At 42.0% G+C, this 26901-nt stretch overlaps 1 protein-coding gene across 1 annotated transcript; it reads left to right on the plus strand.

Annotated features, from left to right (window-relative positions):
- Nucleotides 1-297: 297 nt before the first annotated feature.
- On the plus strand, nucleotides 298-26672 carry CYP2C4 (cytochrome P450 2C4). The gene is given in 9 exon segments (NM_001190431.1): nucleotides 298-508; nucleotides 3064-3226; nucleotides 3395-3544; nucleotides 6461-6621; nucleotides 7930-8106; nucleotides 16645-16777; nucleotides 18864-19051; nucleotides 20165-20306; nucleotides 26171-26672. Coding segments are annotated over 9 exon segments (1464 nt in total). The 5' UTR covers nucleotides 298-340; the 3' UTR covers nucleotides 26353-26672.
- Nucleotides 26673-26901: the final 229 nt, after the last annotated feature.

The following is a 26901-nucleotide window of genomic DNA, read 5'->3' on the forward strand; positions in this document are numbered from 1 at the left end:
TCTGAGTTTCTGATTTGAACTTTTTCTGTTGTTGAAATTGCAAGGAATGAACCAAGATACAGGAAATGGATCTCTTTATAACTCTCTCTCTCTCTGCCTTATTTTCAATTACCTATACATAGGAGCAACCCAGTACAACGAAATTTCCATTTCCCAAGTGGGCACAGGAAAGAATGCAATGCGACTAAAGAATATCTTGTTTTCATCTATGTCATGGAGGCAAAGTCCACTCAGGAGAGAGGATAAAGTACATCGTTGCTTGACCCGTCAGAGAAGCATATTACCAAGAGTGGTATAAAAGCCTGTGCTTCCCAGCTCACAGGATCCCAGGAAGAAGAGAATGGATCCAGTTGCGGGCCTGGTGTTGGGGCTCTGCTGTTTACTTCTCCTTTCACTCTGGAAGCAGAATTCCGGGAGGGGGAAGCTCCCTCCTGGCCCCACTCCTTTCCCCATCATTGGAAATATTCTCCAGATAGATGTTAAGGACATCAGCAAATCCCTAACTAAGGTAAGTATTCATTATGCTCCCCCTGTGGCATGCTAAGGGTAAACAGATTGACTTTTTTTTTTTTTTAATAAAATCTATTCCTGGATGCACACTCTTAAAACAGATGATTATAAATCAAAATGCTCTCTGTAAGCTTTGATGCTTCTTCTACCAATTTCAGGAGTTGAATAGAGAAATATTAGGTACCTGTAGATTGAATCAAAATAATTAAGTGACAAAAATAGGGAGTACTTCTGACCGTCTTTGAGTTTCAGCCATTTGTCTTCAGGTAAGAGATAATGAAGAGCTTCTGATACAAATTTCATTCAAGAAGTCATCTACTGTATTTTACAAGTTTTTTTTTTTCAGAATATCCATGAAAATTGAATTTCTCTGCAGTATCATTCAAAACTGGTATTAAGGCCGGCGCCGTGGCTCACTAGGCTAATCCTCCGCCTTGCGGCGCCGGCACACTGGTTTCTAGTCCCAGTCGGGGCACCAGATTCTTTCCCGGTTGCCCCTCCTCCAGGCCAGCTCTCTGCTGTGGCCCGGGAGTGCAGTGGAGGATGGCCCAAGTACTTGGGCCCTGCACCCCATGGGAAACCAGGAGAAGTACCTGGCTCCTGCCATCGGATCAGTGCGGTGCGCTGGCCGCAGCATGCCGGCCGCGGCAGCCATTGGAGGATGAACCAACGGCAAAAGGAAGACCTTTGTCTCTGTCTCTCTCTCTCACTGTCCACTCTGCCTGTCAAAAAAATAAAAAAAAATTAAAACAAACAAACAAACAAACAAAAACTGGTATTAAGCTATGGGTTCTGCAGTGGTCTAGGTGAATGAAAGAAAGAAGTAAACATTCAGTGGCCACCTGGTGGCATCAGAATTCTTTTAGATTCTGTGAAACCCTGCTGTGTGGCCCAGAATGCTACAGGATGGAAGAAGCTGCTCCTCCCTGAGATGCTGCTTTGCAATGTCCTGGCCTGCCTCTGGGGCTTGTTTTCCTTCCCTCCCCCAACCACCTCCCACCTTCTTTCTCTGCTTCTGATTTTCTAATTCTTCTTCTTCCTACTCCTGCTCTTCCTCCTCTTCCACCTCTCCTCCTTCTTTTTCCTCTTCCTCCTCCTTCTCCTTCTTCTTCTTCCTCTTCTTGTTTTTCTTCCCCTTCCTCCTCTTCTTTCTTCTTCTGATTTGTTTTCTTGACTCAGAAGGCTGAGCGATAGAAACAGAGGGAAAACAGACAGTGAGAGATCTCCTGGTCAGTCTTGTAGCATAACATGTTAAGTCTCTACTTCTGACACTTGCATCCCATATGGGTGCCTGTTCAAGGCCAGGCTGCTCCACTTCCCATCCTGCTGCCTGCCAATGTACCTGGGAAAGCAACAGAGGAACATGCAATTCCTTGGGCCCCTGCGCCTACGTGGGAGATCCAGAAGAAGCACCTGGCTTCTGGCATCAGCCTGGCCCAGACCTAGCTGTTTTTCTCATTTGGGGAGTGACCCAGCAGTTGGAGGATCTTTCCCTCTCTGTCTCTCCTCCTCTTTGTAAATCTGCAATTTATTAAACAAACATAAAAAAGAGATCCCATCTGTTCTTTGCACAAAGGACTACAATGATCAGAGCTGAGCCATGCCAACCAAGAGCCAGGAACTCTTCCTTGGTCTCCCATGTGGGTGGCAGATTTTCTTTCAAGATTTACTTGATTTCTTTGAAAGGCAAAGTAACAGAAAGAGAGAGACACAGATAGAAAGCTTGCTTGCTCTCTTTCTGCCTTATTAATAGCAACAAATTTCAAACTTGACTGGGCCAGTTACTTGGCGTGATTTCTAAGTATATACATCACTAGTGTCATCATGGGCCTATTGAGTCAGGACGCTCATAAGATGACCTTACCATGTGATCCTGAATTTGGCTGGGTATTGATTTCAAGCCACAATAATTGAATAAGCAGTACATAAGTTTCTTTACTGGCTACAGGAAATTGGTAATAAATTTGGAATTCTCAAATGCTAGTTTATTTATAAAATAGTGCAAAAAACCTTGCTGAGTAGATTGAGAATTAAATGTAAACTGCATACCAACTAATGGACCATTGTATAGCACATCACTATCATATTTAAGTATAAATAGAAATATTTGAATCCATGGCAGAATAAAGAGAAAGCATGTGGGTCATCACTGACTCAAGCAGGTCAAAGTCATGGCCTAAAGTGCCTGAATCCCATATGGGCGCCGGTACTAGTCCTACCTGCTCCTCTTCTAATCCAGCTCTCTGCTATATCCTGGGAAAGCATAGCAGATGGCCCAAGTCCTTGGGCCCCTGCACCCACGTGGGAGACTGGAAGAAGCTCCTGCCTCCTGATTAGCACAGCTCCTGCCATTACGGCCATCTGGGGAGTGAACCAGCAGATGAAAGACCTCTCTCTCTCTGTCTCTACCTCTCTGTGTAACTCTGTCTTTCAAATACATTAAAAAAAATCTTAAAAACAGAGATAACATAGACAATGCTATTTTCTGTCTGAATCAGACACACTCTGTGGCTGACATGTGCTTTCTTTGGTGATATTGGTTTCTCTTCCCAGTTCTCAGAACGCTATGGCCCTGTGTTCACTGTGTATCTGGGCATGAAGCCCACTGTGGTGCTGCATGGATACAAGGCAGTGAAGGAGGCCCTGGTTGATCTTGGAGAGGAGTTTGCTGGAAGAGGCCATTTTCCTATAGCTGAAAAAGTTAATAAAGGCCTTGGTAAGTGTGTGTGTGTGTGTAATAGTGGTAATGGGATGGAGTGGTTATAAACCAGAGACTTAAAAGCTCCTGAGACAGAACTTGGTCATCTGTGTGGCTGCCTCATGTCAGCTTCTTCCTACTTGCTGGATCTCCCTCCTTCCTAGTTTCTGTTTCTCATTCTGGCAGGAATTGTTTTCACCAATGCAAACACATGGAAGGAGATGCGGCGCTTCTCGCTCATGACCCTGCGTAATTTTGGGATGGGGAAGAGGAGCATTGAGGACCGAGTTCAAGAGGAGGCCCGCTGCCTGGTGGAGGAGCTGAGAAAAACCAATGGTGGGTGACCCTTACCCCACATCACTCACCTCACAGTGCTCTCCTGAATATGCTGCCCTGGGAAACCTGGAAGGGTGGGCAGAGCCTTCATCCTGAGGCCTGGTTGCCACTCTCATGGTGGGAGGGGCAGTTTGAAGCAGAGAAGTGGGGAGTTGTTTGGATCTGTGCTGTGTTTCCAGCCTGGTTCTGTGTCTTGTGCGGGTGTAAAAGTTCATTTAATACTCTTCTGTCCCAAGTCAGTTTCTATAATTTCTAATCAGAAATCATGAATATAAGTTTTGAGTGTAATTTCTGAAAAAATTTAAAGATGAATATTTTCCTCATAGCCTGAATGCTGCTACCTATCGCAGAACATTTCATGGTGGAAACATGGCAAATGCATATGGTGGCAATGACCCATCAGCCTCTTATGGGACAAGAACCGCCCCTCGTGGGCGTTCACATCTGCATGCTCAGCTTCACTGACATGTCTGAGGTTCCCCAGGCCCGTGCCTAGTGCTGGACACCAGTGGTGCTGTGTGTAGTTTTGTCTCTCTAGGTAATTCCTAACAAAGTTCCTGAACTTACAATTCTCTGTAATCACACTGTTTATAAAAATTGCTCTCACTTGTTGAGTCTACTTCTTCTACTGATTAATTTGAGTAAATGTATCCTGTAACATAATTCTCCACATATACAAGCACTGTTTTGTGAAATGATTTACTTAACAAAATTTCAACTGTTAATAGTAGCTGTTTATATTGGCTTTCCTTTGCAAAGTGTGGCCCTCTTTTCTGCTTTGCTTTCTCTCTGTGTTTATTAGATTTTGTTTGAGAAATTGTGACATATTTCCTCCCACCATCAGGTCTAGTGCTCCGAGATATGTTACTCAAAATGTGTCTGATTATCAGTCAATTTCCAAATTACCTTGTTTTTAATTATCTCTTCTAAGCAAAGAAAAGACTGAATATCAGGTTTTCTGTAGATAACACACACATATACACAAATACACAGTTCCCAAGGCTTTCCAAATTATCCTCTACCTCATTGGGGTAAAATAAAATTTTTAAAAAATGTTTTTATTTATTTTTTTTGACAGGCAGAGTGGACAGTGAGAGAGAGAGAAAGAGAGAGAGAGAGAAAGGTCTTCCTTTGCCGTTGGTTCACCCTCCAATGGCTGCCACGGCCAGCGTGCTGCGGCTGGTGAACCGCGCTGATCCCAAGGCAGGAGCCAGGTGCTTTTTTCCTGGTCTCCCATGGGGTGCAGGGCCCAAGCACTTGGACCATCCTCCACTGCACTCCCTGGTCACAGTAGAGAGCTGGTCTGGAAGAGGGGCAACCAGGACAGAATCTGGTGCCCCGACCAGGACTAGAACCCGGTGTGCCGGCTCCGTAAGGCGGAGGATTAGCTTATTGAGCTGCGGCGCTGGCATAAAATAAAATTTTGTCTGAAAACGTAGAGTAACATAAATGTTAAGAAAGCCTGACATATGTGCAAGTAATTCAGGTATCCTAATGGCCTGTATTCTACCATGCATTCGGAACAATTTTAATTAAGATGCCCTTATTGAGGTAGCTATGAATTTATGAGCTCTTTACCTATAAAGTTCAAGTTGATCATCTGACTCTAGCATTTGCACCATACAAATCTGCCAATTAAAGTGAAAATCTGTCCTGGATTTTCATTTGTTTATCTGTAAAATGAGAGACTTGGCTTAACCTCTGGGTAAATTTTAAATTTTATTAAAACATCTTTTGATATTTGGTATAGTTGTAGAGAACAATATCCTGGGATCTACTAAAGGTCAGCTTTGCTCAAGTATGTTAAATATGTAAAGCAGTTACAGATATTGGCTGTCCACTTCTCAAGGAAATTGACTGTTTTCATTTAACATTAAAACTCATGATAAAGAAGACGCCAATTATTTTTTGCTTCATCTAACTAGGATGTATGCTTGAAATAAAATAATATAACTCTCATTCTACTCCTTTACGCAAACGAATCCTTCCTAAACTTATTATTTCTTTACTTATTTTTCAATGTTTTTCTTATAAAATGAAAATTATATAGACACACACACATACATACATGCACACACACATACATACATGCACATACACAAACACAGACACAGAGAGAGAGAGAGAGAGATCTCATCTACTAGTACACTCCCCAGATTCCCACATAGCCAGGCCTATAATTGAGCCAGATGTGGGTACTCACTAGGTCTCCCACTTGAGTTTCATGAACTCAGCCATCACCTGCTGCCTCCAAGAGTCTGAAATATCAGGAAGTGGAGTTAGGAGTGGGGGCTAGTGTTGAACCCAGCACTCCTCTATCTGGAATGCAAATCATCTTAAGGGCATCATAAGCAGTAGGCCAATGACTTGCTTCATTTTCTCATTTTTGTATTTTCTCATATTGCATGGATGCCTTCAGCTTTTAAAATGTTTTTTTTTTTTTTAATTCGTGAATTTACCCACAATTTGTCTCTATAGTTCCTCAATACTGGTTCAGCACAGCATTTTCATTGTGACTATTCTATTCATTATTTTATCTATAAGAAGTTTCCTGGCCCACATTATTTTCTGCTTGCCATTTCAGTGCTTTATTGTCTACAGACATTGCACAGGTAACTGACTCTAGTTTGAAAACGTGAATGACTAAGTTTAAAGAAGTTTTTATTTTCTTTACAAATAGCAGATCTCTGTGTAACAACAGTGCTATAAAAACAGTGAATGTGCCAGCTAGGTTGTAATGGTCAGCTCAGGCTTACAGTAAAGTGATGTGTTGATTGCATGTGTGTCACTTATTTTTACTGTCAAAGGAATTTGTAGGGAAGACATTGCTTAAAATTTCTAAATTACCATGGACAAAAGTAACAAGGTTCATATCTATATTTTAATGGTGTTTTAAAATTGTTTTCAATTCTTCAGCCTTACCCTGTGATCCCACCTTTATCCTGGGCTGTGCTCCCTGCAATGTGATCTGCTCCGTTATTTTCCATAATCGCTTTGATTATAAAGATGAGGAGTTTCTTAAACTGATGGAAAGATTAAATGAAAATATTAGGATTCTGAGCTCTCCATGGTTGCAGGTGAGAGTGAGATCTTTTGTTCCTGAGAAACCATTTATGCTCCTTTATCTGACAGGTGCAAATTTCCACATGGACCAAGATGTGAAGAGAATGTTCAGACAGCACAGTCCAAAGCACAGCTGAAGTCACTGAACACTGTGAAAGATGATGGAAACTTGGGCTGGTGCTGTGGCATAGCGGGTAACGCCACTGCCTGCAGTGCCGGCATCCCATATGGGCGCCAGTTCAGGTCCTGGTTGCTCTGCTTCCAATCCAGCTCTCTGCTATTGCCTGGGAGAGGATGGCCCATGTTCTTGGGCTCCTGCACCCTGGTGTGAGACCAAGAGGAAGCTCCCGGCTCCTGGCTTAGGATCAGCGCCGCTAGGACCCTTGCAGCCAGCTGTTGGAGTGAACCAGTGGATAGAAGACCTTTCTGTCTCTGCCTCTCCTTCTCTCTCTGAGTAACTCTGACTTTCAAATAAATAAATAAATCTTTTTTTTTAAAAAAAGAAAGATAATTGAAACTTTTATTTACACACAGGAAAATGAGTGTCCAAATATTGGGCTGGTGGTTATGTCCATTATCTTCTTGTCCAGTGATTTTTCCACTAAACTCCAAGCCCTATTTCTATGGAGCCACTTCGATGACTAGACAAAGGATGTCTTTGTCAATCAATGGACATCCATGTCATTTTTTTCTTATAATATTTATTTATTTGAAAGGCAGGATTACAGAGAAAGTGAGAGAGAGAGAGAGAGAGAGAAACAGAGAGAGAGAGAGAGAGAGAGAGATAATTCTTCCATCTGCTGGTTCACGTTCTGAATGCCCCAAAAACCAGGGTTAGCCCAGGCAGCTGCGAGGAACCAGGAACTTACATGCTTGAGCCATCAGAGGTTGTCTCTCAGGCCCAGTAGCAAGAAGTGGAGTAGCTGTGACTCGACGGAGCACACAATGTAGGTCGCTGGCATTCCAAGCAGTGCTTTACCTGCTGGACCACAATGCCCTGATTTTCTATTATATTTCAAATTTTTTATCTAAAGATTTATGGAAAAAATGAGATTGATAACAGGCAGATATTACACTATAAAATTATGTGTGCCACTAGGAAATGACTTTCATCTTTGATTTTGAATTCTCTCCCCAAATATTTCTATAAGCATATGGAACTACCATATATTTAAATAAAAGTTTCTCCCTGAAAATGGCAACCATATTTTATTCATATTTATAGCTGTAATTCCTAAGTAGGGGTGCAAATATATATATATATATATATGTGTATATATAAATGTATATATAATTCAACAAATTATTGTTTTCTGTTTTAGGTCTACAATAATTTCCCTGCTCTCCTTGATTATTTCCCAGGAATTCATAAGACCTTACTAAAAAATGCTGATTATACAAAAAATTTTATTATGGAGAAAGTGAAAGAACATCAAAAACTCCTGGATGTTAACAATCCTCGGGATTTTATTGATTGTTTCTTGATCAAAATGGAGAAGGTAAATTGTTCACAACAGTTCATTATTTGATTTCTTTTGTATTTTGAGGTTCAGCCAAATATTCTGTATAAACAATGGACGTTAAAATGGTCAGGCTATTTTGACAAGCACTTAAATATCTATTGTAGGAATGAGCTTTTAGTATCCTGAAAAATATTAAGGGATTTCACATAAAGTTTGCAGAAATAAAGAATTAAAAGATAAGTTTGCTTTAGTCTATAAAATGAAGCTTCTGGTTTTTAAAAATAATATACATTTCCAAAAATGTTTTTAAAGACACAGAATATAAAATTAAATTGTTAAATGGTTAGAATACCTGGGCCTTGTTCTTTAAATGAAAATAATCTACCCAAGGAGAAATATAATGCACATCTCAGGTGAATTACAAAGAATTAAAAATCACTGACTATCATGCTGTAATGTGAAGTGACATCATCACTGAGCAAGTGTCAGGGAGAGGGGCTTAGCCTGGGTGGGATTTGCGCATATCCTGCACATTGAAGGAGGTCTTTTGAAGTTCGCAGTTCAGGACAGGAGAGAGAATTTCAGGTGGAGTGAGTGGTGTGTGTGGAGGTGTTCAGTGTGCAGTGGGAAAGAGTACGTGGAAGGAAGACAAAGACTTAGCTCCCTGTAACACAGTAAGTTGTACATATGTGGAGAATAGATTGGTGTCTATGTGGCAACCTGTAGGTGTGAATCACCTTGTCACTGCACTGTTTGTTGACAATGTCCCCTATCGCATTACCTTGGCACCCTGGCCAAAGGTCAGTTGGACATAAATCTAAGTTTGTTTGTGGGCTGTCAACTCCACTGCATTGACCTTTGGGTCTGTCATCATACCTGAGTACCAACTTGAAGTCTGAATTACTGTAGTTTTCAAGTAAAGAAGTGTGAGACCTTTAAGGTAGTTGTTCTTCAAAACTAATTTGGCTATCTTATGTTCCTTGAATTTCTATATAAATTTAGGGTAGACTTGTAAATTTCTATTAAGACTCAGTGAATATTTGGTGGGATTGCATTAAATCCATAGATCTTTTCAATTATTTTATATAAAACTTGAGGGAAAATTCACATGAATATATGTTCATCAGGGATATTGGTCTATAGTTATTTTTCCTGTTGTATCTTTTTCTAGTTTAATAGTCAAGATGATGTTGGCTTCATAGATGAATTTTGGGAAGATTCCCTAACTTTCAATAGTTTTGAATAGCTTGAGAGAATTGGAATTAGTTCATCTTTAAATGTCTAGTAGAATTCAGCAGTGTATCCATCCAGTCCTAGGCTTTTCTTTGCTTGGGAGGGTCTTTATTACTGATTCAATCTCTGCTGTGGCCACTGGCATTTTTAGGTTTTCCATATCTTCATGGCTCAATTTTGATGGATTGTATGTCTCCAGGAATCTACCCATTCCTTATAGGTTTCCTGATTTGTAAGCATGCAGCTCTTTTTAGTAACTACTGATTATTCTTTTTATTTCCTTTGTCATCTCTGATTTTGTTATTTGAGTTATTTTTTTTGATTAGTTGAACCAATTGCATATGAATTTTATTTCTTCATAAAATAGGTTCTTCATTTCACTGATCTTTAGAATTTTATTTTGGATCATTTTATTTGTTTCTTATCTAATATTAATTTGCTCTTTCCTCCTACTAATTTGGGGTTTAGTTTGTTGCTATTTTGTTAGGTTCTTGTTATGTATTGATAGCTCATGTACTTGGGGCCTTTCCAATTTCTTGATGTAGGCACCAATTGCTATAAACTTTCCTCTTAATAGTACTTTGCTGTACCCCGTAGTTTTGATATGTTGTATTTTCTTCTTCATTCATTTCCAGAAATTTTTTAAATTTCTATGTGATTTCTTCTATGACGCCCTGCTCATTTAGGAGCATGTCATTCAGTCTCCATGTGTTTGCATAAGCTCTTGAGATTCTTGTGTTGTTCATTTCCAGCTTCATTCCATTTGAGGTCAGAGATGATGTATGGCATGATTTCAAAATTTTCTGACACTTGCTTTATGGCCTAGCATGTTGTCTATCCTAGAGAAGGTTCAGTGCACTGGAGAGAAGAATGTGCATTCTCGAGCTGTGGGATGAAAAGTTCTGTAAATATCAGTTAGTTCCATTTGGTTCCTGGTTTCCCATGGGGTGCAGCGCCCAAGCACTTGGGCCATCCTCCACTCCCCTCCTGGGCTACAACAGAGAGCTGGACTGGAAGAGGGGCAACTGGGACAGAATCTGGCGCCCCAACCGGGACTAGAACCTGGTGTGCCGGCACCTCAAGGCAGAGGATTAGCCTATTAGGCTGCAGCACCAGCCCTGAATTGATCCTTTAATCCTTACCTAGTGCTCTTCTGTCCCTTTAACAGTTTTTATGTTAAAGTCTATTTTTCTGATATTAGAGTGGGTACCCCGGCTTTTTTTTTTTTTTTTTTTGCTTTCCATTAACATGGTATATATTTTTCCATCCTTTCACTTGCAGTCTGCATGTGTCTTTGTTATTGAGGTGTGTTTCTGGTAGGCAGCAAATAGATTGGTCTTGTTATTTAATCCATTCAGCCCATCTGTATCTTTTAACTGGAGTGCTGAGGCCATTAATATTCAAGTTACTACTGAGAAGTAATGTCTTGGCCCTGCCGTTTTTCCATCAATACTCCTGTTGTTTACGTGAATTTCCTTCTTAGTTTTACTGGGACATTTTCTCCTTCACATTCCTTCATAAATATGGCTATTTTTCTGTGTTTCTCTGCATAGCTCATCCTTAAGCATCTTTTGTATATTCAAAATGACACTCACACTCTCTCAACCAGTCAGGCGATGTTGTGGGGTATATTGGGAGGGAGGAAGAAATGTGCACCCTTTTGTTCTGCTACATTAGCAGGTATTGTGTTCATGACAGGCCACTGGGCCAGACTCACACCAGACTGTATCTCCACAGTTGTATGGTCAGAAGCTTGGGCTGCTGCAGTCTGATCTCACCTCACGTTCCAAAGCTGTCGTTTTTCTAGGCTCACAGCTGCTGAGGTCCTGTGTTATGTCCATGCCCGTGCTATGTGTCCGTGCCCTCCACGTAGATCTATGTGTCCATCTTTTATCTGCAGACTTTTCTACAACAGTTTTCTTCCTAACTCTGCCCTGGAACGTAGTACCTTCACTTTTTTTTTCAACTATTTTTCCATCTTTCCCTAGAATAGTGCCCTAAGCTCCCTTTCTATTCTGCCAACTTGAGCTTTACTGCAAATGCTTTTTAAAAAATCTGTTGAGATGATTTTTTTCACATTCTTATAATGTGTTTTTCAACATTCATTGCTTTTCTTTAAACCACCTGTGCATTTCTTGGGTAAAATCAATTTGATCAGAATGTGCAATCCATAAAGAGATAAAGTGTGGTAATGAACTAATTATTTTAAGAGCAGCAACATTTGGTGGCATTAAGCACAATCAGTTTGTTTTGTAACTATCACCACCATACATACCAGAATTATTTTATTCTGCAAAACAGAAACTTCATATCTATTAAATAATGAGTTCCTGCTCCCCATTCCCTGCCAAACACCATATTACCTACTTTCTTTAAAAGATTTATTTATTTTACGTGAAAGTCAGAGTTACAGAGAGAGAAGGAGAGGCAGAGAGATAAAGAGGTTTTCCATCCACTGGTTCACTCCCCAACTGGCCATAATGGCCAGAGCTACGCTGATCCAAAGCCAGGAACCAGGAGCTTCTTCTGTGTCTCCATGCTGGAGATGGCTTGGGCTATCTTCTGCTGCTTTCCCGGGCCATCGCAGAGAGCTGGATAAGAAGTGGAACAGCCAGGACTCAAACAGGTGCCCATATGGGATGCTGGTACTGCAGGTGGTGCCTTTACCCACTACGCCACAGCGCTGGCCTCTTTTTTTTTTTTTTTTTTTTTTAAGACAGTCTACTTTCTGTCTCCTGGAATTTGCTGTTCTAAGTACCTGTAACTGGAAACACACAATGTTTCTCCTGCTGTGACTGGCTTTTCCTACTTGGCATGATGTTGTTGTTATTACACATCTTTTTTTTTTTTTGTATTATAACCAGTAACACATATTTATAATTCTTCTATAAGAATTTTTATTTAAAATCACATAGAAACTAAAACACTTATATTAAAACATAAAATATTAATATTTACCATTATCTGTATAGTTGTTCTTTTTAAATTTATTTTTTAAATATTGATCTATTTATTTGAAAGGCAGAGTTACAGACAGAGAGAGGCAGAGACACACAGAGAGAGAGAGAGAGAGAGAGATCTTCCATCTGCTGGCTCAATTCCCAAATGACTGTAATATTCAGAGCTGGGCCAATCCAAAGCAGGGAGTCAGGAGCTTCTTCTGGGACTCAAAAAGGGACAGGGGCACAAGCACATGTGCCAACTTCCATACTTTCCCACGTGCATTAGTTGGGAGCTGGATCAGCACCCGCGTGGAGACCTGGAAGAAGCTCCTGGTTCCCGGCTTCCGATCAGTTCAGCTCTGGTCATTGCGGCCAATTGGGGAGTGAACCAGTGGATGGAAGACCTCTCTCTCTCTGCCTCTGCTCCTCTCTCTGTATAACTCTGATTTTCTAGTAAAAATAAATGAATCTTGTAGGTTCCTTTCCATCAGGCTCACGTACAGCCCCACAGTGCTGCATTGCAGTTAACACACAATTATTCTTAGGTGTTTAAATTTTAACTGAAAAGTGATCCCTGTTAGGAATTTGGAAAACATCATGCTGAGTGAAATAAGCCAATCCCAAAGGGACAAATACCACTTGTTCTCCCTGATAGGGGACAACTTACTGAGCACCAAAAAGGAAACCTGTTAAAGTGAAATGAACACTATGAGAAACGGTGACTTGATCAGCCCTTGCCCTGACTGTTGATGAACAACTTAATATGTTATCCCTCTTAGTATTTTTTTTTTGTTTGCTCTACTTAATACTTTTGGTTGATTACTGTAATCAATACACAATTCTTCTTAAGTGCTGAAACTTAACTGAAAAGTGATCACTGTTAAATATAAGAGTGGGAATAAGAGAGGGAAGAGATGTACAATTTGGGACATGCTCAAGCTGACTTACCTCAAACGGTAGAGTTAGAAACATCCCAGGGGATTCCAATTCAATCCCATCAAGGTGGCATGTACCAATGCCATCTCACTAGTCCCAGTGATCAATTTCTGTTCACAACTGATCATAATGAAAGGACTAAGAGTCAAAGGGATCACATGAAGAAGTCTAGTAACTGCTAATACTAACTGATGGAATAAATAAAGGGGAGAGTGATCCAACATGGGAAGCGAGATACACAGCAGACTCATAGAATGGCAGATGTCCTAAACAGCACTCTGGCCTCAGAATCAGCCCTTAAGGCATGCAGATCTGGCTGAAAAGCCCATGAGAGTATTTCAGGCATGGAAAGCCAAGATACTGTGGAAAAAAAAAAAATACCTAAATGAAAGATCTCCGCGGGTGAGATCCCAGTGGAAAGAACGGGTCATCAAAGAAGGAGGTACCTTTCTCTGAAGGGAGGAGAGAACTTCCACTTTGACCATGGCCTTGTCTAAATATGATCAGAGTCAGTGAACTCAGGGGGCTTCCATAGCCTTGGCAGCTCATGACAAGAGCCTAGGGTGATTACTGATGCCATAAACAAGAGTGTCAATTTGTTAAGTCAACAACAGGAGTCACTGTGCAATACTCCTCATGTAGGATCTTTGTCCTTAGTGTGCTGTACATTGAGATTTAATGCTATAACTAGTACTCAAACAGTATTTTTACTTTATGTTTCTGTGTGGGAGCAAACTGTTGAAATCTTTACTTGATGTATGCTAAACTGATTTTCTGTATATAAAGAGAATTGAAAATGAATCTTGATGTGAATGTAAGGGGAGAGGGAGTGGAAAAGGGGAGGGTTGCGGGTGGGAGGGACGTTATGGGGGGAAGCCATTGTAATCCATAAGCTGTACTTTGGAAATTTATATTCATTAAATAAAAGTTAAAAAAATAAAAAAAATGAATCTTTAAAAAAAACAGAAGTGGAGCAGCCGATACAAGAACAGGTGCCCATATGTGATGCCCCTGCAAGCAGTGGCTTACCTGCTGCACCACAGCCAACCCAGTTAAGTAAACTCCTAACAGGAATACCCATAACTTAATGTGCCTTTTACTTCAGAGGTTCTCTTTGTTTTTCCACCTGTATTTTCTTCCTCATATTTGGTACATTCTACTTTTTCACACATATTTTTGAACTGTATTTCATTCTTTGTATATAATTTTCTTCAGCTCTTTGAACTTAGTAAAATTTATCTTAATGATTTCATCATAAGTCCAAAGTCTTTGTTTCCTCAGGAATGACTTCTGTAAAATCATTTAAAAATTATAATGGACAATATTTTTTGCTTCTTTGTGTCCATGTAGTTTTTTGTTGAAAATGGACATTTAATAAATCATAACGTGACAAATCTGGAAATGAGACTTTCTGCCTTGCACAAATTGTCATTTGTCCTTGAGAAAGCCTTCAGCTATCTGCTTATTTAGAATTTTTTATAAATTGCGTTAGCAAGGTTATAGTTCCTGTCATGTGATCACTTGACTCTTGTTCTATTTTCTCTGCTATCAGTCAGTGATGAGACACAGACTTCGTTAAAATCTTGGGTCTAGTAAGAATAGAAAAAATGATAAGTCATTCGCTTCTTTAAATTCCTCACTTAATGCCCTGGAGAAGTTGTTGGACCACATGGGATTGAAATTCCCCTTGCCCAGTCTGGGACCAGAAAACCACACAGCAGCACAGGACACTGGCCCCAAAGTTGCCTGCCACAGAGCTGAGGTACAACGTATGTTAGCCTCTATTTATACATGAGACACCAAAGTTCCCTGAAACTGAGCAGACAAGTTCTTCATCAAGCACTAGCCTGAAGGCTGCAAGTGTCTGACGAGCATCCAGAGTCCTGAAATACTTGCCCCAGACAGATTCTTCAAGGTCAGTGATTTCCTTTTCCTGCAGGGACTGATTCCTGAACTTCCTGATCTAGCATGATTGCGACATTGCTCCAGAATTGCCATCATAGCAGTATCACTGCTGTATGGTATGGAAAGTCTACCCCTTGGCTATTGTTTCATGGAGTGTAGCTTAATTATGACAGGTTATGTGCTAGTACCCAGTGAATCTCAAATCCACTTATAAAGGAGGAAATGTTAGTGGTGGTTTGTGAGCACACTGCTTGTCTTACTGATTCAAGAGAAATTATAACTTGATGAACTTAGCAATCCCTCTGAAGGTGGGATTAGCAATCGATGTGAGTGTCTGTGTGTAGCAACTTCATGTTTTGAGAGGATTTAGTTAATTTTCTGGGTGTTGATTATATAACCCTGACATGCACAGGTCATTTCGATATTATCAAAACTTCATTACTATAATGCCTATTTAGGGACTGGTTAGAAAACTATAAATGCAAACATAAATGATCTCTTGTCCTCAATATTTAAAATTTTGTCCTTCTTGTCAGTTCTCTGTCACGCAATCTTTTTGGTCCTTACCAAATGCACATGTCCTTTTCAATGGCTTACTCCCTCCTAACTCACAGTGTGTGAGAACTCCATGTAATTAGTCCCTTAGCTCTGGCATCAGCACAACTTCTGATCTCTCCTTCGTCCGTGGGCACAGTGAACTCTCAGATCTGACTTCTTGACCGCAGCATCTCTTCACCTTGTACCTCCAATTCATTCCTGCGCGTATCCCCAGTCCTTCTTGCTGGTTGCCTCCCTTCTGGACACAGTGGTGCTGACCTCATCTTTTCTTGAGGAACCCAATGTCATCTAGGTTTTGCAGCCCTACCAGCTTTGCACAATTTTAACTTCTTCATGAACCTGCATGTATAATTGATTCCATGTCAAGTTTTGGCAGAAGACCACATTGTGAACTCTTTATTGGGCATGTAATACATTTCATGGTATGCTCCTAACTTACTAATAGATTTATGTATTATTGACTACATTTTCTTATGTATAACCAAAAGAAAATGTAGTTAATACTGCTTAGCAAATGGTTCATTTACATCGAATACAAGGTGACTAAATTCAGCCAATCTGGCCATAATAGATCACTAAGCATTAGAGTAGGGTGACCTCCATTTTCCTTGCCATATTTAGCACATAGACCCTCATTTTCATGATTAAATCCTCCTCTTCCAAGATGATGCCATTTTGCAACAATGTTTCAAGTAAGAAGAAGGAAATAGAGGCTGTGGTATCACTAGGCTTCTGCTGATATTCTTTTGTGAAAGAAATATTCATGACACCTCACTCAAGAGTCTCATAATGGAATGTTTAGGCAGATGAGAAGTTATGGTATAGTCTGAAGTTTGGGGGCACCGTATCCATAGAGTCCACATATCCTGCAGAATTTTTCTAATATTGCACTTTCAGTTTTCCCTGTTAGCTATCTTTTAAAATAATTGTGTTATTTTGGATTTTGTGTAATAATATATGCTGGCAAGTAATTTATCAAATTGCATCAAATCACTCCTAGGAAAATAATTTGGAGTTCACTCTTGGAAGCTTGGTAATCGCTGTGTTTGATTTGTTTGGAGCTGGGACTGAGACAACGAGCACAACGCTGAGATACTCCCTCCTGCTCCTGCTGAAGCACCCCGAGGTCGCAGGTATGACTCAGGGAGGAGCAAACTGCATTCAGGAGAAAAGCTTGGGAGCCATGGCTACTGTCCTCTGCCTTGTTTGTGCTAGAGGAGTCTCACTGTTTAAAAACTTCTGTGCCAACAACTGTACTCTGTGCAGTGTAGTGATCAGAATAAAACAGGCCAACGTTGTACAATGCAGGAGGAGATCCTAGAGCAGTGAAGACAGCCTGGCATGAGGAAGAGCAGTGATGTTCGGGGGCTGTGCTGGATCTCATGGGAGTGATGTGTGGCAGGCACAGCATGGCATTTTCTTTCATAACAAAAAGACCCCATTGAGGAGTAGGTATAGTCTTGCTGCTACCTTTCCTCATTCTGACAATTCAGTGCTCTGATGCAGAGAAAAGGACAAGGAAGCTTTTCTTACTGAAAACCAACTTGAAATTCAGTGAGGCTTCATGAGGTAACTCCAGTCTGGGAGGTATTCAAAAAGTTTAGATGCATAAGACAGGTGTTTGTGGGAAGCAGACCGGACTAGACTGAGTTACTGGAATTAAGACTTATTCTATGCATCTGCTCTCCCACAATATGGCGCTGGGAGAGAAGTAAACAGCTTCCGCACAGCTGCCTCCAGTTCAACCAATAAACTGTAGGACTTGTTCCTGATTGGAGGAGAGCAGCGTATTCGGCGTGTGGGCAGCCGAGTTGGGATTGGCGGAGGAGGACTATAAAGGAGGAGAGAGACGGCATGCACCAGGAACATCTATGGGGAACATCTAAGGGAACCCGTGCAGCCCCCGAGAAGAGCCGGCCGGCGGTGTGCCGCTCCCCTGCGGAAGTGGGGAATGCGGCCAGGGGGAACTGCCCTTCCACGGAGGTGGAAGGGATAGTAGCCAACCCGGGAAGAACCAGCAGCAAACCCGGGGAGGGCCGAGCAGACGAAAGAACAGCGCAGGGTCCTGTGTCGTTCCTCCACGAAGAGGGGGAGTGACAGTGTTTCCTTTCAGTCAGAAGATGCACCCAAAGTAATGTTATTACAACAGAAGTCTATTGCCATAAAGCTAGCATTGGATAAAACAAGAAATTGGAGAAGTGGTATAAATAATTTTATATTTTTTGGACAAATGTATTTAGAACGTTAGCTGGAAGAAGTTTAGTTTTGTAGAAGTACTAATAATCTGAAGTTTCCCAATGACCAGAGAATTATTACTAGGTATTTGAAAAATCTATCTGAGTATCAGGAAATACTTCTTACCAGGAGATAGAAAATTGTGAAGTAAAAAATGATGACAAAGTTAATAATGTCAAAGAAAGTAATAAAAGCTAAAGATGAAGAATTGCCTTACTAGGAAACTATGCTTATGTGCTCAGAACGATGAAAAAATGAATGTTGATATAATCAAAATGTCTGATATAAATATATCCTGCTAAATGGAGGGACTGCTGTGTGTGCCTGTCATTGTGGGCATGTGTGTATGTGGGCTAGAGATGCAGATGAAAATTCTCATCTGTCTTACAAGGAAATAATTAAATAAGTGTTAAAAATGGTAATAAAGAAATAGACATTTAAAGAAACATGATTATAAATTGCAGGGATGCTCAAAATGGCTACTTTGGGGGAGTAGGAAGATGGTAAGATTAACATTGCAAATGAACACATATTCCAAAACCTGCAAATACATTTAGAGACTCACAAAAGATAAAATAACACATTTCCAAACACACCCTCCCTTCACACATCTGTTTTAACATGATTTAAGTCCCATGCATTTTCAAATTTAGATTTGATTTCTATTTTCCTTTCTGCCAGGACAGTGTTTTCTTGATTTAACTATGTTCTGATTTTTGAGAGAATTTTATTACTTCTATTTACGCTAATTTCATCTGTGAATTTTTATGGCCTGTATATACCAATATATCATAATGTTAGATGTAGGAGAGTACACTGTATCTTTTTGTGGTAACTCATTTTATATTTCGAGGTGTCTTTCTTGGCCTGTAGCTTATAATTCTGTTGTGACATCTTCAATAAGGTTCATGAAACCCTAAATTGTTATGACAGCTGTGCCAATTTTCTCATTTCCCCCGTTATTTCTTACTTATGTCTTATCAGCTAGGGTCCAGGAGGAGATTGAGCGTGTGATTGGCAGACACCGGAGCCCCTGCATGCAGGACAGGAGCCACATGCCCTACACGGATGCTGTGATACATGAGATCCAGAGATTCATTGACCTCCTTCCCACTAACCTGCCCCATGCAGTGACCCGAGATGTTAGATTCAGAAACTACTTTATCCCTAAGGTAATCTTGTTTCTTTTACATTGACCCTCAGTGCTCTTAAGCTTCTTACCCACAGTGTGGTTCCAGCCCTGCCCATTTTTAAGCTAAATATGCTTAAACTGAAACAATACAGAAGAATATTTTTGATGCATGAAAATTACATGAAACATAAATTTTGACTTCAATAAAAACTGGAACAAGAATCCTCATTCATTTACACATTGTCTATGACTGTTTCCATTCTCTAAGGGCAGAAAGAGAAAGCCATGGCCTGGAAAGTTGGACAGATTTGCTTTTTGGTTCTAGTCCCTGTCGGGGCGCCAGATTCTGTCCCGGTTGCTCCTCTTCTAGTCCAGCTCTCTGCTGTGGCCCGGGAATGCGGTGGAGGATGGGCCAGGTCCTTGGGCCCTGCACCCCATGGGAGACCAGGAGGAAGCACCTGGCTCCTGGAGCCTGGCTCCAGCACTTTGGCTTTAGTGGCCATTTGGGAGCTGAACCAACGGAAGGAAGACCTTTCTCTCTCTCTCTATCTCTCTCTCACTAACTCTGCTGGTCAAAAAGAAAGAAAGAAACTACTGGAAAGTCCCTGTGTGTGGCATCTTGATGGACTCAGTGCTGTTTCCCTCAGATCTTGGTGTGTGGCAGTGGGTGTCTGCCAATTGTTTTGGCTCCTCCTAGGTGGTTACATTTCCAAATGAATGTTAAAGGTGTCAGTTTGTCAATTTCCCTGTTTTTCAGGGAAAGCAAGTAAGTGCTTGGTGTATTCTCTGAAACTTAGGTGAGGTAGGGGAATACCCTGAGTTAGGATTAAACTGTAGTAAAGATCTCCCTCATTTTAAACATGAGCACAAACAAACTGCCACAATGAGAAATGGTCAGAGGTTTTATACTTGCTACTGAACCCACGTGCTCACATGGTCAAAAGCTGTCACAGGGCATTTTAGCAAAATCACTGCCACCGCTCATCTCTGCTTATTACTTGGTCTGTGTGGCTGGGGATGTCACTGCTCTTCCTGAGACTTGGGCTTCCTCTTTTATTGATCAAAAATTGTCCTAAGTGATTTCCACTTTTTTGTTTTTTACCCAGCACAGTGACTTCTTCATACTTGGATTATCTGTTTCTGTTTTATCCAGGGTACAGACATCATAACATCACTGACATCCGTGCTACATGATGAAAAAGCATTTCCTAACCCAAAGGTATTTGACCCTGGGCACTTTCTGGATGAGAGTGGCAACTTTAAGAAGAGTGACTACTTCATGCCTTTCTCAGCAGGTAAAAAATTTGTTTCCATGGAATTTCAGAGACGATAACTCTTTTAATTCAAATTTTTGTTATATAGAGTGAACAAATTTCATGTATTCCACATGTACAGATGTAAGAGCATAATACTATCCACCATACACTGCATCCCTCCCACACTCCCACCCTCCCTCCTCTTTCCTTCTTTTTTCTTTTCCTTTGTACACTGATATACTTTCAGTTTGTTTTATGTTCACAAGTATAACCCTCAAATAAATAAAGAATTCAACCAGTGGTAAGTAGAAAAACCTTGCTTCCTCAAGAGTATTGATAAGGGCATTAACCATAATCAAATCTTAAATGTGATTTTGTTCATATACATTACATTTTTTTGAACTCTGTCAACACCTATCAGGGAAAACATATGATATTTGTCTTTTTGGGACTGGCCTATTTCACCAAGCATAAGGTTTCTAGCTGTAAAAGACAGGATTTTTGTTGATGTGTATTCCACTGTGTGTATATAATCACAGTTTCTTCATCCAGTCATTAGGTGATGGATAGATGAGTTCAGTCTATAACATCCACTATGAATCAAGGTAAAATAAACAATGGGAATTTCTTATGTTTCCATATGAATTTTAGCTTCATTTTTTCCTAGATCTGAAAAGAATGCATTGTTATTTTGCAAAATGTTTGGGATAGTATGCACATTTATGATATTACACCTTACAATAGAAGAAAATGAAAGATTTTTTCATTTGTTGTGTCTTTTTCTATTTTTACTTAATTTTTAAAATTTTCATTATAGAGATCTTTCATACCCCTGGTTACATTTACTCCAAGATATTTAATTTTTTCTAGCTATTGTCAGTGATGGTAATCTTACAATTTCTTTCTTAACCATGGCATTGTCTTTGTATCCAAATATTACTAATTTTCATGTGTTGATTTTATATCCTGCAAACTCTCTTATGAGTTCCAGTAGTCCCTTAGTTCCCTTAATTATAGGATCATGACATCTGCAAACAGGGAGAATTTGACTTCCTGCTTTCTGATTTGTATCTCTTTGATTTCTTTATTGCCCAATAGCTATGACAAAATTTCAGCAACTGTATTGAATAGTAATGGTAAAAGTAGACATCCTTGTCTGGTTCCACATTTTAATGGAAATGCTTCCAATTTTTCCCCATTCAGTATGATGCTGGCTGTAGGTTCGTCATTATATTTATACAAATGAATGACCCTTCTATACACATTTTGTTTAAAGTTTTGATCATGAAATGGGGCTGTATATTATCAAAGGATTGCACCTATTGAGTTAATCATATGGTTTTTATTCTACAATTGTTAATATGATGCATTACATTTATTGAATTGCATATATTGAACTATGTCTGCACACCAGAGTACAATCTCACTTGGTTCAGTTGAATACTATTTCTAAAATGTTGTTGGATTTGATTAACTGGTATTCGGCTGAGAATTCTTGTTGAATGCTCATTTTGGTGTCTAGTTCTCAATCTTTGCTGTATCTTTCGCTGGTTTTGGAACTAGCTAACTTTCTGGTATCATGGTACCTTCTCTGGAATTGGTAAATTCCTCTTTGTACAGGATCAGGAGCACCACTCCCAATGTCCATGAACTTTCTCTGCTCACAATACATCCTCATTATTGACAAGGTTCCTGAGGCTCTGGGTTGTTGACACATTCCTTCCACCCTGAGAAATCTAAACTATAGGTTGATTGAATTCTTCCTCTAGATGCAGTCTCATGGTTCCTAAGATCTCTACCTAGAAGGTAAAACTGAGAAGAGTTTCATCACACACCACGATAAACACGTTAACTCCACAACTTCACTGAAATTCTTCTATGTGGTGTCTCTCACCCTGCAGAGAGTTGTCTGGAAATGAAAGTATGAGCAAGCACAGAACAGCACTCAAAGACCTCACCCAAATTAGCGACTAGTTGAGTAAAGACCATCAGATTCCACTTTTTTTTTTTTTTTTTTTTTTTAGTTCTGTGGAGAGGGATGCATATTCTGCAGGGGAGATGGAGGAAGCACGTGGAGAGAATGTATCTGATTCTTCCTCTCTCATGCCCAGTGTAAGGCACGGCATGTAGTACCCAACATTCTAAAAGTAAATATGGCCAGCACCACGGCTCAATATGATAATCCTCCGCTTGCAGCAATTGCACCCCAGGTTCTAGTCCCAGTTGGGGCACCAGATTTTGTCCTGGTTGCCCCTCTTCCAGGCCAGCTCTCTGCTATGGCCCGGGAGTGCAGTGGAGGATGGCCCAAGTGCTTGGCCCTGCACCCACATGGGAGACCAGGAAAAGCACCTGGCTCCTGGCTTCGGATCAGCACAGCACGCCGATGGCGACAGCCATTGGAGGGTGAACCAACGGTAAAGGAAGACCTTTCTCTCTGTCTCTCTCTCTCTCACTGTCCACTCTGCCTATCAAAAAATTTTGTAAATATGACATGTGATCTGTCTCAAAAGAACATAATGGACAGAAGAGAAAAGCAGCACAGTATTAAATAGATATTGAATGAAAGAATCAGAACACTGTTTTCTTCAGTCAGAAAGAACAGTAGAATGCAAAACCTGAAACCTGATTGTGCATCAGAAGTTGCTGAAAAATGTATGGTTGGATGGCGCTGTGGCTCAATATGGTAATCCTCCGCTTGCGGCACTTGCACCCCAGGTTCTAGTCCCGGTTGGGGCACCAGATTTTGTCCCGGTTGCCCCTCTTCCAGGCCAGCTCTCTGCTATGGCCCGGGAGTGCAGTGGAGGATGGCCCAAGTGCTTGGCCCTGCACCCACATGGGAGACCAGGAAAAACACCTGGCTCCTGGCTTCAGATCAGCGTGGTGCGCCAGCCGTAGCGCACTGGCTGCGGTGGCTATTGGAGGGTGAACCAACAGCAAAAAAAAAGGAAGACCTTTCTCTCTGTCTCTCTCTCTCTCTCTCACTGTCCACTCTGTGGGGAGCAACTGGGAGCAACTCGGACTAGACTGTTACTGGAATTAAGACTTATTCTATGCATCTGCTCTCCCACAATATGGCGCTGGGAGAGGAGGAAACAGCTTCTACACAGCTGCCTCCAGTTCAACCAATAAACAGCAGGACCTGCTCCTGATTGGAGGAGAGCAGCGTACTCGGCGTGTGGGCAGCCGAGTTGGGATTGGCGGAGGAGGACTATAAAGGAGGAGAGAGACGGCATGCACCAGGAACATCTAAGGGGAACATCTATCTGAAGGAACACCTGTGCAGCCCCCGAGAGAGCCGGCTGGCAGTGTGCCGCTCCCCCGCGGAAGTGGGGAAAGTGGCAGGGGGAACCACCCTTCCACGGAGGTGGAGGGACTGCAGCCAACCCGGGAAGAACCAGCAGCAAACCCGGGGAGGGCCGAGCAGACAAAAGAACAGCGCAGGGTCCTGTGTCGTTCCTCCACGAAGACGGGGAATGACATAATGGTGCCGTGACTCGGATATGAAGCCTAGGCAGGGTTTAGTGTCGTTCCTCCACGAAGAGGTGGAGTGACATAATGGTGCCGTGACTCGGATGAGAAACCTAGGAGGGAAGAAGTGGGAAGAAGTGGGAAAATACCAGAGAGAGAGACTAGCAAAGAGCCTAGGGAAAAGCCGGACAGAAAAGGTGCCGGAAGAAGCTATTGAAAGCCTAGGCATAGACTCGGATACGGACTGTGGGAAAGAAGTTAGGATTGAAAGCTAGGATTTAAAGTGAAAGCAAGAAGAAACTTAGACTCAGATACAGACTGCAGGTCGAAAGCGAAAGTGAAACCTAGAAGAAACTTGGACTTGGATGCGGACTGTGGCGAGAGGCCAGGAGAAATGAGAGGGGAATACTGTTGGAAGAAAAGTTAGGAAACATACCGGGTAGAAAAAAATGTTAGGGAGGATGAAGCCGCGTGGGCAGGCTGAGGCGGAGACGGAAGCCAGCTTGGGATTCGTCAAGTCAGCCCGGGGAGCAAAAGGTGAAAAGCTAGACGCGTAAGCTAGGTTGGAATCCATCAGATTATCCCGGGGAGCAAAAGACGGGAAGCCAAACCGTAAGGCGGAAACGTAGGTTAGGTTGAATTCGCCAGGTTAGCCTGGGGAACTTAGACTGAATACCGGTGATGGAAACGTGAGCTAGGCTGTGTGATTCGCGGAAGCTGCCGTGCGCAGAGAGAGCGCGTGGGGCACAAGTGGGGAGAGCGCAGGGGGCGCGAATAGATAGGAGAAATAGGGCTAGTGCGAAGGCCGTGGTGCGGGCGCGAAGGGGCGCGGAGACCGCAGAGTGCGCACGAAGCCAGTAAGCTGCGCAGAGCCGGTAAGCCGCTGCGGGGTGAGGCGCCGAGAAGCAGCCTCGGGGCGGGCGCCAGGAAGCCGCGGGGATAAGAAACAGAAGTTTAGAAGTAAAATGAGAGAAATAGGAATGCTGGCAGATAGAAGTAAAATAGGAGAAATAGGAATGCCCGGAGATAGAGAAATAGAGAAAAATAAGGCCTCCCCACAACATGGCAATGAGAGAGCTTGGATTCGGTCTGCCTGATTAGTGAGGTGATGAGCACCTGCGGGCAGCTAGCAGCTTATCCGCTGCAGGTCACCGAAGACAGGCACGTTATCAACACCAATAAGTCTCCCCACAATACGGCAATGAGAAGGCTCGGATTCGGTCTGCCTGATTAGGGAGGTGGTGAGCACCTGTGGGCGGCTAGCAGCTTTTGCGCCGCAGGTCACCGAAGACAGGCACGAATTAACATCAATAAGTCTCCCCACAATACCGCAATGAGAAGGCTTGGATTCGGTCTGCCTGATTAGTAAGACGATAAGTACCTGTTGGCGGCTAGCAGCTTACCCGCTGCAGGTCACCGAAGACAGGCACATCATCAACACCAATAAGTCTCCCCACAATACAGCAATGAGAAGGCTTGAATTCGGTTTGCCTGATTGGTAGGGCTTGTAAGCACCTGCAGGCAGTTCTAGCAGAGCAGAGCATGCGTTGCAGGGCACCGAACACAGGCATGCATCAGCGCCTAAAAACCTCCTCACAACATGACGAAGAGAGGACCCGGATTCGGTTTTCCTGATTGATAGGGCTTGTAAGCACCTGTGGGCAACTCTAGCAAGCAGAGCAGAGTGTGTGCCACAGGGCACCGAAGACAGGCGCGTATCAACGCCAAAAATAAAAAGAAAGGGGGATCTGTGGGGAGCAACTGGGAGCAACTCGGACTAGACTGTTACTGGAATTAAGACTTATTCTATGCATCTGCTCTCCCACAATATGGCGCTGGGAGAGGAGGAAACAGCTTCTACACAGCTGCCTCCAGTTCAACCAATAAACAGCAGGACCTGCTCCTGATTGGAGGAGAGCAGCGTACTTGGCGTGTGGGTAGCAGAGTTAGGATTGGTGGAAGAGGACTATAAAGGAGGAGAGAGATGACATGCACCAGGAACATCTATCTGAAGGAACACCTGTGCAGCCCCCGAGAGAGCCGGCTGGCGGTGTGCCGCTCCCCCGCGGAAGTGGGGAAAGTGGCAGGGGGAACCGCCCTTCCACGGAGGTGGAGGGACGGCAGCCAACCCGGGAAGAACCAGCAGCAAACCCGGGGAGGGCCGAGCAGACAAAAGAACAGCTCAGGGTCCTGTGTCATTCCTCCACGAAGACGGGGAACGACACACTCTGCCTGTCAAAAAAAAAAATGTATGGCTAGGGCTAAGAGGAGAGAGAATGTGCCAGACCCTATACATTTGTCTATACAAACCTTTCCAAACTTCCATCCATCCATCAATTACTGTCTGTTTTCTTTCTACCAGTTACTAACACAGTGTTTGTTACATTCACAGTTACACACAGCAAGTGATTACCCTCTCTGTTTGTTATTTTCAGGAAAACGGATGTGTGTGGGAGAGGGCCTGGCCCGCATGGAGCTGTTTTTGTTCCTGACCTCCATTTTGCAGAACTTTAAACTGCAATCTCTGGTTGAGCCAAAGGACCTGGACATCACTGCAGTTGTCAATGGATTTGTTTCTGTGCCACCTTCGTTCCAGCTCTGCTTCATTCCTATTTGAAAGAGAACAAACTCTCTGCCTCTGTGCTGTTGTCTGCAACTCCTTCTCTTCAGAGGCATTGTCTATCCCTTCCTCTATCAGAGACACCCTCCATGACTTCTCTCACATCTTACTATTCCATCAGATCCACCAGATCCAGTGAACACACAACCACAATTAAAGGAGTTTAGTGGGATCTTATCGCAGGGATATCTGCTGTTTCCTACATTCTGCAACACCTATGCTGAATTCCACATTTGATAATTCATATCAATGCTGCTTTACCGAGTCTTATCACTATAAAACAGAAATAAATATTAAAATATGACAATTTAGACCCATACTTCAGTCTCCGTGTTATAAATAAAAAGAAAATAATAATCCTAGTGTCAGTTCTCTGTATTCTCTTCGATTGTGCATCAAGCAGATAAGAAATAAAAGAAAACGGAGTCCCAATATGTCACACCAGTGTTCATAATGACAAGCAGATAGAGGGATGAAAGGGAAGATGGTAGAAAGCAGTCTTGTCTCAATGTCAACTAGAATTATTGGATTTGTAGTTTCAGAAGA

Source organism: Oryctolagus cuniculus, chromosome 15, assembly GCF_964237555.1.
Source record: "Oryctolagus cuniculus chromosome 15, mOryCun1.1, whole genome shotgun sequence".
In the NCBI taxonomy this organism is placed as follows: Eukaryota; Metazoa; Chordata; class Mammalia; order Lagomorpha; family Leporidae; genus Oryctolagus; species Oryctolagus cuniculus.